General features: G+C 39.6%; 1 protein-coding gene across 1 annotated transcript in view; it reads right to left on the bottom strand.

Moving 5' to 3' along the window:
* LOC147235293 (solute carrier family 12 member 9) overlaps nucleotides 1-14,401 on the bottom strand; it is a 67,781-nt gene that overhangs the window by 8,394 nt on the left and 44,986 nt on the right. The window contains exon 10 of the mRNA XM_086142303.1: nucleotides 1,115-1,307. Within this exon, the coding sequence (XP_085998429.1) occupies nucleotides 1,115-1,307 (193 nt within the window). The remainder of the gene's footprint in view (nucleotides 1-1,114; nucleotides 1,308-14,401) is intronic.

The following is a 14,401-nucleotide window of genomic DNA, read 5'->3' as shown; positions in this document are numbered from 1 at the left end:
CAATTTCCTCCTGTCTCCTCATCCATCAGGGTATCATCATTTCTCCGCTGCTTCGGTCTCATCCATCACTTAGTCTTCCCATCACTCCCCACCTGCTAATACGCTGCCTCAATCCCTCCCCTTTCTTGATACTATCAGTATTTCTTGCCACAGTTTGTCGTCCGGATCCCTCTTTTTCTCTTTCCCTAATACAGTTGTCAGCCGTCCATTATCTTCCTGTGTTTTCCTCACGAGCTGCAAAGTCACCTCGCTGGCTCCCGGCCACACCGTCTGTCACAATGAGAGCGCTGGTACGAGACATTTGCACGGGCACGCGAGGCCCCTCCCACCGGGCTTATTAGCGTAATCATTAAAATTGGGCAGAGAGAAACAGCGTTGAATACGCGGGGGGTGGAGGGAAGGGAGGCGGTCTGCCAGTGGGGAGGGGCGAAAGACGAAAAAGGGGAGGAGGAGGTGGAAGAAAAGTGCAATAAGTTAAGTGGTTGTAATAATGTTCTATATCCTGACAAGCGTCTGGCAAACCCGTCTCTGCTCCCCCTGCCCATAACCCCGGCCTACAGCCTTGGCAAGGGGCTTTCCTGGCAACGACACCCCTTCTCCTTGAGAGCAACAGGCTCGCTGGATAGAGGACATGGATGATGTAAGGCTGTGTATGTTTGTAAATATGTCTGGGTGTTTGCAATAAAAGTTGAGAGCTTTGCCGCTGAAAAAGATGAAAACGTGTGTGCGCCTGGCCAGCCTGATATAAATGTGATAGATGGTTGTTGTAGGAATGACATTTTTTCTCAGTGTGTGTGTGTGTGTGTGTGTGTGTGTGTGAATGTGGTGTGTGGGATGGAGGCGGGTGGGAAATGGAAAATGTGTGTGTTTGGTAAATGCAAAACTCTTGGCTCAGGGACTCAGGGAGTGACTGCAGTCTCTCCCTGTTTGTGTGTCTCTATCAACCCGATAAAATGATTGCTTGGCAAAGGTACAGGTTCTTTTAAAGTAGAGGGGATGAGATTTTAGTTGCTCTTGTAATGACAAGGCAGTATGAGAGGTGTGTGTGTGTGTGTGTGTGTGTGTGTGTGTGTGTGTGTGTGTGTGTGTGTGTGTGTGTGTGTGTGTCTCTAACCTGGTGGAAAATCAGTGCCTGGCTGATGTAGCCCCAGCTGGAGGTGGGACTGAGGTAGTGAATCAGCAGCAACAGCAGCAGCATGAAGGCAATGCTGGCAGAGGCGTAGATGGCGTTGATGAGGAACATCATAACAGCGCAGCCCACGATGCCCAGCACGCAGGTGTGCCAGGTGAAGTAACGAAAAGTAGGCCTATGAAGAAAAGAAAAGTCAAATTAAAGAACAAATCACTCATCACAGTGTGGATATTTTTAGATCCTGGTGAAAGAAGGATTCTTCAGAAATGATTCACTTTCCAATATACACACTTCCGAAAATGTACACGCTGTTCGATGTAAAATATTTAGATTTAGGCCAAAAAAAACAGCTACCTTGCCTGGAAATCAGGGTAATTGGAAAAGAGATACAGTTTTTAACTTTTCTTTCTGTCGAAAAGTAAAAATATTCATTCATTCAGTCATTCATTATCTATACCTCTAATCCTGCGCTAAAGGCCGCAGGGTAGCTTGAGCGTATACGAACTCTCATCGGGCAAGAGGCGGAGTTCGTCCTGGATCGCTGGATCACCCTGAAGTTCGAGGGCTGAAAATGTATCCGCCTGAATTTCCGACTTTCTGCATTTAATAATACGACTTGTATGTTTTAAGATGTTTTGTGGCAAATGAAACTGCTGCCCTCATTCTGCTACAGGGAGGAAACTTGCAAACTAGCTACGCTCAAACGCCTTCCATCCTGTGGAAAACACTGGTTCTACAAGACACAGCAGCACTTGCTTGTTTTTGATATTGTTATAAATGTCTAATTTTGTGTTTTGTTTTTTGTTTTTTTTGACAAGAGCCACAATTTAGATAGTTAATGCCTTATCCACTTCTACCTTAAGAAACAGGTTTTTTTTTTCCTATTTATGGAAAATAAATATGCAAACGTAATAATCAGCGCATTATCACCAGGGGCTTGGTTGACTAGTAGAATTTGTGATCTTTACATATCATTTTAAAGGAGTCCTGACTGGAAAATGCAAGAAATACTGTTCTGTTTTGTTTCTTTTATCTTTTTGTGGAGAAAATAATTACCCAACATAAAAGGGCTACTTATGATTTGTCAAGATATGACTTAACTCTTATGTAATAATATGCTTTGTTATGAATCTTTTTTCCCCTCGTTAAAAAGGAGATTAAGATTTTGGGGAGTTTTCAAAGAGATTATCTGAAAAGTTTCTGAAAAGGATTTTTTATTATTTTTATATTTTTTTATTTTACTTTTTTTATTTTATTCTATTTTTATTATGTATTATTTATTTTTATTTATTTATTTTTTTTATTATTATTTACGAGGGGAACCCCCTTCTGGCCTATACCCCTCTGAAGAGCAACTTTGTAAATGTTGACTGTTGAGAGAGAATGGGGGGATTTAAAAATCCACAAAGGATTTCATCTGGCATCTGAAAAAAATTAAGATTCCTCTGTCATGCTTTACATCCACCTAGGTTAAAAAAGCCAATTAAACCATAATCTCAGACTGAATTATTTAACTCTAGCAGGAGAAAAGAGATACAGTTTCAGTCTCAGTATTTTTACTTAATGACCTTATTAATATGCTGTTGAGTTAATATTTTGAAAGTAAGGTCAGATGTTTTAAGACAAAAGCTTAATCTTTTATATTCTATTTCATGTAAACAGGACTAGAATTTAACACTCTGCTCAGCTATCGTGGCATTAAAATTAAACCAATTATCTATGACTTTTGTGTCAATAACAAAGACGGTCTACTATGAAGACATACCGTAATTTACAGACTATAAGACGCTACTTTTTTCACACGCTTTGAACACTGCGGCTTAAACAACGATGCGGCCAATTCATGTTTTTTTTTTGGGCTAATGAGCTTCATGCTGCCAAAACATTTAGCCCGGTCACATCGGACCAGTGAAATTACCCTGAAATTCTGAGGCTGTTCAGTTTCGACACTGAAGAAAACGACTTCAATAGTTTTAGCGCGCAGGAGGGGGACCAAGACAGCGATCGGCTGGAGTAGGACGAAACGAGGATAAAAAAATGGATGGATGGATGGACTTTTCATTGAGTTATTTAATATTAATCTTTTTCATCAGCCGTGTTACAGGCACTGCATGTATAAAAGAAGCATTTGCAGTACATATTGGAGATTTTACCTGTATTTATTTTAAGTTAAAAAAAAAAGTTGCTGTGTAAATATCGCATGTTACAACATGAACATCTGCGGCTTATAGACAATTGCGCTCAATATTCCGGAACAAATAACCTCTACCTCATATTGAGGTAGAGGTTTGGACTCCTGTTTTAATTTAATGGTATTTGATATGGAATGTTTCTTGTACAGTATGTAGTGACACATTCGGTCTCATTCGTGTCATAAAACAATTTTCACATTGCACCTTCATCATGCTAAACTTTTATTACAGACTGATCACTGATAACCATGTATGCAGAGGTATAGCCATGTCTGTTTCTGAAATAGCCCGACCTTTCAGATGTTTATCTTTATTTTTTATTAAACAATACCATCTGTGTTTTAACTATCTTGTCCTACCATCATAAGACAATACTATGATGTACAGTAATTTCCTGAGAATGAGAGACATCTGGATGGATCTATTTATTCCCGGACTCATTTGGCCAGACTACATCTGGTCACATCTGGGAAATGATCTTTACTTGCAGTGATAGAATCTTTAGAGGAGTGGCTAAAATGCCACAAAAATGTTTCAAGCGTCTTGTTTTCAATCAAAAGCTTCAATTTCACAGTCGTCTCCACACCAATGGGACCATGACCCTCTGGAAAACCTTTAAACTGCTAAGAGCTTGAAAACGTCTCGAGTAACAGGTGAAATGTTGAAATAGCATATGTTTTTATGCCTTTGCCCTGTGCAGACTCATTATTTTGTAGAACCAAATGGATTCAATAAACAGGGAAGATTATGATCCCAATATCGGCTTTATGGTAGTGATGTAGAATTAAGCTACAAGTGTTTTATCTAGGTGTAAATAATTCATTAGCACATAAATGTGCCCTTGCAGTTATGGCCCAACAGACTTGTAGATGCATGAAACATGTTTGTTTTTATGACCACTGTAATATAGGGGTGGGCTATTTTGTTGAATGTAAAAACAGGACTTTTTAAAGATGCATTTCAATAAATATGCATTCAAGCAATACCATTTTAACTATTCTTACAGTAAATCCCTGTTTCAAATGTAATGTTCGTATGAAAATTCTATACCAGCTGTAATGGCTCTGCCTCAAAGTTTGCAATGCAAGTCTGATCATCAGACTTTTGGCAGCACCTTATATTCAAGGAGAAATAAAAAAGAAATAAATGCATCACCCATATTAGCCTTTGAAATACAGTGTGAAAGAACATTTAAATGAATGGAGATGGTTAGAGCTAAAAAGAGAACAGAGCTGCCCACATTTCTGGAGCATCGTGTAATTGACCTTAATTTCCTGCTAGACTGCTGCCGTTTGGGGAAAAAAACAACGACAACAAAAAAAAAAAAAAACAACCATTAAAGTGGCTCCAGCTGTTTTTACACAATGCAGTGTCAGATGACCGTGATGCAAATTTCGAACCAGGAAAGCACGGAGGGGGATAAGGGACACAGAGGAAGGTGACAGAGAGGGTTTGGGAAAAAGTGACTAGTTGATGAAAATTGATTTTGACAACAAGTCTACCAAAAGCTCATACTTTGCAGCAATACACGAGTTTCATTTTGTCTAACTGAGACATCATTTAGCAGCTCTTATTTCAGCCCATATTCCTTCAACACATATCACTTTCTCACTATTAGCATAAACATTTTGACCCTGGATGGCAGGCACAGGTCAAAACATATTTCAATTTGATATGTGACACTATTAACCATTTCAAAGGATATGTGACAAATAATAAAATAATGACAAATTAATCAAAAAAAAAGCAATAAAAATAATGATTTGAGGCTTTTTATTGTCATTTCACTCCAAGAGATGTGGAACTAAATTGTTTCCTGAGGCCTTATAGACAGCCAGTGGCAGTCATACAAGATATACTGCGATAAGTTGTGTATGAGATATGGACAGCAGATCGATTATTGAATTACAAAAGAATTAAACTAAAACTATATGTATAAATATAAAGGAAAAATACAAAATTAGTTTAAATGATGAACAGCTTGTGCTTTGCACATACAAGTCAAGTGTTTCAGGCGATGTTTGGATTGTGCATATATGGTAGGCTGCGTTCTTTGTGACTAAATACGAATGGGCGATGCTCTTATCACACAAAGAACTTCTATTATAGGGGAGCTGGTACATTTCAATCGTGCAAGATATTGAGATTCAACACAATGTCATAAAATGAGAAATAAGTGACACCTTTAGGAGGCTCCGTCATTTCAAAAGGGATGACACTGAAAGTAATGGCGAAGGCCAGTAACTTGCTGATATATTGATCTTGTCCAGGTCTGTTCCCACTGTTGCACCACATGGGGCCCGGCTGCCTTCAGACTTTGCTTTTATTTCATCTTGACTTGATAACTTAACGTCAGAAGTGGCCTTGGTTCCCTCATCTTATTCCTGTCTTCATCCCATTGCTGTAATTACGATAAAAGCTCACCCTATCCATTCGCCCAACCCCTCCCCTCTCTTTTGTCTACCGTCCCTCTTAACATCAGCGACAATGGTCCCCTCCTTGCAATCCCTTCGATCTCGTTCCTCCATCTGCCTCTCCGGTTCTCCAGCAGATGATGTCACTAAGCTGACGCAGCAAAATCACCGTGCAATAAAGGCCACAAATGAAGTCCTTAGAGACATTAAAAAAGGAGGGGGGGGAAGCAATGAAGATGGAGTGAGGAGGACCGGCTTTTAGCCAAAAGACACGTCATAATCTAAGGAAAGTGAAGACGGAAACTTTATCCTTACTCTCCCCCTCCCATACACACACACAAACAGAAGTGGTGCCAGGAAATGACATTTTCTATAAGTTAGAGGTCAGTAAGCGTATGAGACGTTACGTCAAGTATCGCCAGCAGAAAGAACAATGACCTTAACAGCCCCTGTATTACAGAAGTTGGTGTGTTTAGCTTCTGTGACATTAGCCTCTACAAGTGTAAGACAAATTAACAACTCATGTCAGTATTCCACACATGGGCCGTTGCACTGAGACTCAGTCATAAACAAATGATGGTGCGTTTCATCTCGTGTAATTTTTTTTTGTTTGTTTGTTTCTATTGTTAAATGGCAAATATGGCATTTTCTCGTCCTCGTGAGATGAAAGAAAAAAGGTCATATCAAACTTGTCTGGGATAACTTGATGTGAGCGGCCTGCAATTGATTGGAAAATGAGGTGAATGGAGAGGGCCAGACAGATTTGAATAGTAAAAACAAATAGAGGTTTTCACCATTGATCTTGTTGGCAGACCTCAACTCCCTATTTTTCTTTCCAATTTGACAGGATACACAGTCTTAACAATACCTTTTGAAACAGTTCCTTTGCAGTTTCCATTTACAGCATTCCAGTCATTCACTCTGTAAGCGACTAAAACATCCATCCATCCACCGTCTGACGCTTATCCTGCACTCGGGGTCACGGGGGATGCTTGAGCCTATCTCAGCTGTCATCAGGCGAGAGGCAGGGTACACCCTGGACTTGTCGCCCGTCAATCCACATATACATACAGACAATCATCCACTCACTCATTCGGGGCAATTTTCCCAATTTTTTCCAATTAACCTGCTGCATATTTTTGGAGAACATGCAAGCTCCACACAGAAAAGTCCCTCTCTCCGAGTTGAACCAGGGTCCTTCGACCGTTGAGGCTGGAGCGCTAACCGCTGTGCTAACATACTGCGCCCTTACACCAACATTATGATATGAATTCAGCATAAAAGCTACAAGAAACATTTGCAAGATGTGACCAATTCCAGAATCTGCAACAATGTCATCAAACACGATAACGCTCGTGTCATGATTATCAATCAATTCTAAATAGTACCCCATTTTGCGTATAATATTTTGTATTATGTGTTTAGTTGGTGTGCTCTTGTAAGGTTGTAATTCTACTTTATATGGTTCTTCTCTACCTTGTATTTGTTACGAAAGGTCTTTGTCAGAAACTTTTTACTTTGTGTGACAAGTGAATCAATTTAAATCTGTATCTCAAATATGAAATAATGTACTTTCCTTTTTATCTCGTCTCAGTTTTAATTCTATATAATTTTGTCCGCTATGTGCACACAGCAGTTTGTGCATGCATATGAATCTAAGAAATATTATTCTTCCCCTGGGAAAAGGCAAAGCTTGTGCTAGGCAGCCCTTTGTTGTTTATACGTAGTCTGCAATTGTTATACAAAGAAGACCTTGGGGGTTTACCAATTATATCGGGGTAAGTGAAGGGCCACGAGATTCAGTCCAAAACAGGTCTTGCTTTGAAAGTGAAGACATACGCGCTCATTTTGAGCAGAAAAGGTCGTTTTTATATATTAATGTGGAATACCCAGCATCAGAGACACTTCACACCAGAGGGGGTTATATGTCTCAAACATAAAAAATGATTGGTATGGAGCTTCGTCGGAAAAGACCTCGACTGGTGCACCCTAAAGAGTTGTGTGACATAATTTGTGACAGCTCTGGGTAACAATAGATCAACGGCATGGGCACCAGAAAGGGATATAATCAGTTGTACTCCGGAGCAAAGGCGGTCAAGAGTATTGAATGAGAAGGGGTCAAAAAGTCATTGGCCATGAGTCAGAAAACAGCCAAACCTGACTGGAGTAATAACAAGGAAATCCTTCAAAACTAGGGTCAGAAACAGGACAGGACAGACTAGTCTTGATGCTGACTTTTATATTATTTCACATTTCTCAGAGATGAAGTGTAAAACATATCTCAAAAGACCAATTTGCAACCACTTTATATATTCTTTTACTTGTTTGATATTTCTTGCTCCCACAGTCTACATAGGTGTGGTAATTTGACTTTAACTGTGCGCTGGCATACTGTCGCCGATCCAACATTAATGCAGCGCAAATTCTCTATATCACTGAATAGCACAGAATATGGACTGAGGCACATAATTGCTTCAAATAAAATGGGTGACCGACTTGGTATAAATTGCAAAGTCAAAGTGGCCAATTTTGACACTACTTACAATACACAATACCCTACATTCAAGGCAAATACATAAACAGCAGCAAACAACTAGCCTGCATGCAAATGATGCAACAGTGCAGAGTTAATGAAAGGCACTTGTATCCCCCCAGAGTTATCAGGCCTGTGAAATCTCCGACATCAGAGTTTCACTGACTGTGGTCAGGGCCACATATACTTTGCCAGGAGTTCCAAGACAGCTTGGTTATTTTAAAGCTTGAATTTCAATTATGGGTCATTTGATCAATTTGAATGGAGTGAAAGTGCACAAAGATGTACTTTCATTTACAGAAAATGATCCTCCAACATCTTATTTTCTTTTATCCGTACAGCCAGTGCTGACAAATAATAATGGTTTTAATGACACTGTCCGGTCAAATCACTCTGACTCATAATCGGACAAAGGAAGGTAGAGGACAGAGTTGTTTTTTTTTTTTGAGCTAATGGTTCAGCTGGACAATTCACAGATTATTACAAAGGCGATTGAAACGGGTGCAGAGGATATGCAGCTGTAATTTGGACAGCAGATGGCACACAGTTGGTAAAGTGTGCGTTCGTATTCGTGTATGTGCATGCATGTGTGTGTGTATGTGTGTGTGTCTGTGTATCAAGTGGCTGGTTGTTGCTTTTCACCGACCTACTCTGACTGAAGGTCATTGCCAGTATGAGTTCCAGTTTTTCCACAAACATCCTTTGGCATCAGAGTGGAGTAGAATTATGTCCTGATTCCTGGCCTGTGCCCTGCACCACTCCATGTATGTGTGTGTGTTCATGTGTGCGCTCATGCATGTTTAAGCTACTAGTCCAAGTGGCAGGACACAGCACTCCCTTAGGAAAACTCCACACAGCTGGAGCCACCACTGATAAAGCTGTAGCCAAGAGAGGCCTCCACACACAAAGATACAACTACAGACCCACACATTCGCAAGCAGGCCGAGGCACATGGAGATAGAAGAGTCCAAGAGGCAGATGCACTCAGACGTCAACGATTAGAAAAAATCCTCCACCGTGACTTGGATTTTAGTCTCCAAATTGCATACCTTCACCCCGTTGTTGTGTGCAAACACACGCATGCACACAGAGACGCACTTAACAAGCGGGCATCTTTTCCGCTACATCATAATCTCCGTCCCTCCCCAACATAACGCCATATTTTAAGGGAAAATTTCTGCTGAATTAGTTATGTTAATTACAGAGCGGTTCTCAGGGGGAAGAGACTGCGCTAAATGGCTTTTAATTCTTTTTGCCTGGAAAGAGATGTGGGAGAGAGAGCAAAACAGCAAGCAGAATAAAAGAAGCTGAGTGTAGAAAAAAAAAGGGAAAGAGATAAATAAACCAGTGAAAGGCAAAATCTACCCAATGACACAGTAGCAACATTCTAATACCATTAACAACTCAGGGCAAAGAGGGAGGGGACTGAGAGCAGGCGGCCAACCAGACAACAGGCTGCCTTATCTGTGGCGGGGACCCTGATCCCTAAGCTGAAGAGGAAAGATTAAATGTAGGGAAAGTTTTCAGTCTAACTTTGCATCCTGAAGCCCTCGCATGCCGTCATGTAGCGATAACAAAACGTGAGCAGCAGATTGGCTGAAGTGCTTTCCAAAGAAGACACAAGAGAAAATACAGAGGACTGTACAGGCGTACTTTACAAGCGATTTGCCCGAATAAAAACTGTGTTAGCTGGATTCGGTCCGAGAATATAGACGCTATTCTAGTAACAGATGCAACGAGGACTGATTCTTTCAAATGAGTAAAAATAACACAACTTGTCCATATGGTACATTTGCCTGAATGAATATGCAATGGATGATATTTAGCGTGCAAGATAATAGGGGGAGAAATTATGCATCGGAAAATTTTGGAAATAACTGCGTACATCTTGAATTAAAAGGCTGCCTGAATCGTCTTAAGATAATACAATGAAGATAACGTGTTGACCTTCCCTGGTCTTAATTTGTAAAGGGGGCTCACATCGACAAATTTCACAATATTTTCCTAAATTTGATATATTTAAGTAGACTTTTGTTCCCCACGCTAGTAAAATGTCTTTGTTAACCAATATTACATACTTAGGCCATACTATCTCTTTATTTCATATGTTGAATTTCTTTTTACCAACAATGCTGGCTCTGTTAATGGAATTCCCCCATACAGGTTTTTCCCGGCTAAAGGAAAAAATATAAAAAGGTGACTATTTTTTTCCTTCTTGCCTCTCTGGAATGAGAGGCAAGAAAAAATAGTTTCGTTTGAAAATAATGTAAATGTTACAGATGCCATCATCTGTTTTCTTTTTCTGTCCAAGCCTCTCTGTATCTGGAAACATTAAATTAACAGAACCCATATTCATTGCTGTCCTCTCTAAGTTTCGACTGGTTGTCAACACATATTCACCCACAAAACGCACAGTGGCCAATCTTGCAATCTGGAGCAGAGCGTAATTAGACAGCTGGGATTAGCCCACACACTGTCATCTTCCTGCAACGGTAGAGAATAAAGGTGAAAGACGGATGACAACAAATAGAAAAACAGATGGCAACACATAGAACAAAAGCAAAACTTTCACCCGGTAACGCAACAGACGTAACCATCTTACCAAAAAGTATTTTTCAGTCTCTCGTTTCACAAATCCCCCAGTGATGTTGCAAACCAAACCACTGTTCTCATGGGCGGTCGGCCCGTTCCTTGTTCTGGGCTCTCATTGTAACACGTTACGGCCTCCGAGACTCAATTATTTGTCACATAATTTTTCCTCGAGAATATAACTTTTGATTAAGCCAAAAAACATCTTGATTCCTGTGTTTAAAGCCTTAGAATAAAAAAAAATATATACATCAAAATGAATATAAAGGGCATAGCATTGTAATCTTATAATCACACTTATAATGCCAAGCAGACCCATGGAGACAATAACCAGTGGATGGCAACAGTTTTTGCTCAATACCTCAACATGTACAACTTAATTCCCTTGCCCCTGTATCAAGATTATCTACCCAGTATACCAATTTTGCTGCTTACAAGCTGCCACTCAGCATCACACCTATTTAAGAGCCAGGAAAGGGAAGAAAAGGAAACCAGGGAACATAGAATTGTTACACTGCAGATGAAACCGCTGCCTTGGCAATAAGAAAATGTCTCACGTGATGGAATTCCATTTTTGTGCTTTGACAACCGTCTCATAAAGTGCAGTTTTAGGTTTTGTAGAGGGTGTTCTATCATTCATTAATTCTCTTGAATATGGTTTCTCATCGTGTGTTTGTAAAAGCTTAGTTTGGTGCAAAGTTAAAGGATCACTTACAGTATTTAATTTTGCCCTGTTGATGGTGAGAAAATGTGATACAGAGAATTACAAACAAAAAAATGTTTTTTTGTATTGTGTCTGTGTAAAGCTGCATAAAGAAGCGAGCCGGGTGAGCCGTTGAAAATTGTAAAAAAAATAAAAGGTGAGAAATATGTAGATATGGGCAGCTGCAACATGCCACAATCAATTTAATCTTTTGGCATCACTTTATAATATCAGAACTACAGCAGCTGATGAAATCCAATGATTCCCAGGCCAAAATGACAAGAACACTAATTGATTTGAGAATTAGTCCGTAACCTCTTTGTTCTCTACAAGCATAGGGTTACTCTGTCTGTTGTAATTTCCAGATACAATTGACAAATGTGTGCTTGATGAGGGAAGCTGAAAGCGGTCTCCCACATCGCGAGACTAATATCCAGCGATCGCTGCAGAGGAATCCATAACACAAAATGCTGGGGACTATCTGTCATCCCCAGAAAGTGATGCATTGGGTTAAAAAACCTTCTTTTCTCCATGACAAATGCATATAGCAGCACTTTTTATGTTGAAAACATATTTTGTTGAGAGGGTTGGGGGGGGGGGTGGTAATTGAGAAAGATGTATTTAATGATAAAGATTATTATATCTGGAATCAAAGGTAATAATTAGATCACCTTGCAACCAGTCAGATTTGCAACTCAACATCCTTTTCACCCTGTGGCTGCACCATTCCATTCATTTTCATTTCCGCAGAGTTCCCGAATACTATGCCAATCCTATCCTGTTATCCCAGGAAAATGACGGATATCGTTCAAGGACTGGCTGATATATCGCTGTGAATGGGGACCGGTGATGTTCGATCAAAGGTATTTCTGCAAACCCAAAATGATCCCAGCTGTAAAAGCAAATTTATGGACATGAACTGTTTGTTTCAAACAGACAAAAAAAGGATAGTCGGCCTAATTGTTTGCTGGGAAGAAAATTATTGGCTGGATTTTCGTAGAATCGTGCAAATACTTTGGCCATTACACGCCATGTTGTATCATTTATGATCATGTCCTCAGATTGGCTGTGGGTTTGGAGTTGCACCCTGATGAGATTTTGATTGAGACCTCTTTTTTCTTTTCAAACATTTTCTGGAAATCTTGAAGGGAGGCCAGACCAATTTGCTTTAGAGACTTGGTCTGTTGATTCCAGCTAATAATTAACAAACCAAAAACAAAACAAAGACGTTACTATAACTAGTTTAGGGGTCAGAAGAAATTCTCTTCATTTACTAGTTATGGCCGCTGAAGAAAGTCTTCTGAATCGACACCAGTAAATGTCGAAATATTCTAATTTCAAACTAAAAATATGGTGGCCTAAGAATGAGGCAATATGCTGTTTGTCATGCCGACAAGTAATGCAGCCCTGCCAGAAAAAGGTACTTATCAGTACCAGAGAAATTATCACTGTCAATGTCTTTAGTATTAATATTATTTGTATTAGTAGCCCAAGAGAGTGTCCAACATATTAGCCCAAGTTTCTATTGGGCAAGAGGAAAATCCATATTTTGGGAAATATTCCAATTTTTTGCCATAAAAGGTCTGTGAAATTGTCCTGGGAAATTAAAGAAAATGGGCAAAATGCTCTCCATCTAATCATGAAATGTAGAGAAATAAATCTCGAGTGTTGATTTCAATATGGGTCGCTCTAAATATTAACCAGGTTCATCCCTGGGTCAGTTTTCATATTAATCCGCTCATAACTTTGCTGAGTAATCCTACTGAAAGCAATAACAAGGACGCCAAATAGGATAAACGTTAAGGCAATTAAACATAGTGGCTAGAGGTGGGACTGAATATTGATGTTACAACATACTGTATTACCATACTATGTCTTGAGATGGATTATTGAAACATTTGTGCCAAACACTAATAGTTTTCATTGGATTACAAATTATCCAAATTAATAAATCCAGCTGAATTATTCAAATTTACATTTGGTCTTAATTTATTCCCCCAAGGACTAAGCACTTTGGTTTGTTTTTACTCTTTTTAATACAATTACATAAATGTCATGATAACTTGTCAAGAATTTGTCTTAAAGAATTGATCACAGCTGTATCATTACATTAATACCATAAGAGGCAAAATATGACACCATCATAACATCGTGAGTTATTGTTGTGAATAACTCAGAACCCGTCGTGCTTCAAATCCTTAACTCTGTCAAAGACAAAGCAGCGATGCCCTCAAGCTAAAGGAAGCTAAGGGAATGTTTTTTTTTGTTGTTTTTTTTTTATATAACTTATATTACACACTCATAAAGTAAATATGAATCACTTTGTATCTCCACACCTAGCTTGAGTAGCTGTGTGTATGAGACCATTACACTGACTTGTGGAATTGCATTACTAATTAATATCTGATGCTAACCTTGAACTCGTCTCAGTTCACATAATTTCATTGACCGTAATCTGGCCATCTTGTCACACTCCAACCAGGAAAATGTCCCCAAGAGGACTGAAGCGCCAAACGGTTCCCAAGAGGTAAGGTATGTCCACCCCCCCCCACACACACAATTCTATTGTCAGTCTTATATAGGGCTATAAGCAGAAGGCGGGGTTTATGCCTTTTAATTAGCATGCTGTCTTCATAGTAGCATCCAGCTGGCAAACAACTCCATGCTTCACGCATAAAATAAACAATGCTTGGAATAGAAACGAAGGATCGGAGGAAGAAGGCGGCCTCCTCCTGACAAAAAAAGGACGATAGAAAGTTTTGTCTCAAGGTTCAGATGCTCAACATGATCAGTGAGAAATAAATCTGGCCTGTCACATGACATGCGAGCATGTGCACC

This window comes from Fistularia commersonii, chromosome 3 (assembly GCF_037954325.1).
Source record: "Fistularia commersonii isolate RoL2024-O1a breed Wild chromosome 3, RoL_Fcom_v1.0, whole genome shotgun sequence".
Classification (NCBI taxonomy): Eukaryota; Metazoa; Chordata; class Actinopteri; order Syngnathiformes; family Fistulariidae; genus Fistularia; species Fistularia commersonii.
This window is presented reverse-complemented; position numbering and strand designations above follow the sequence as displayed.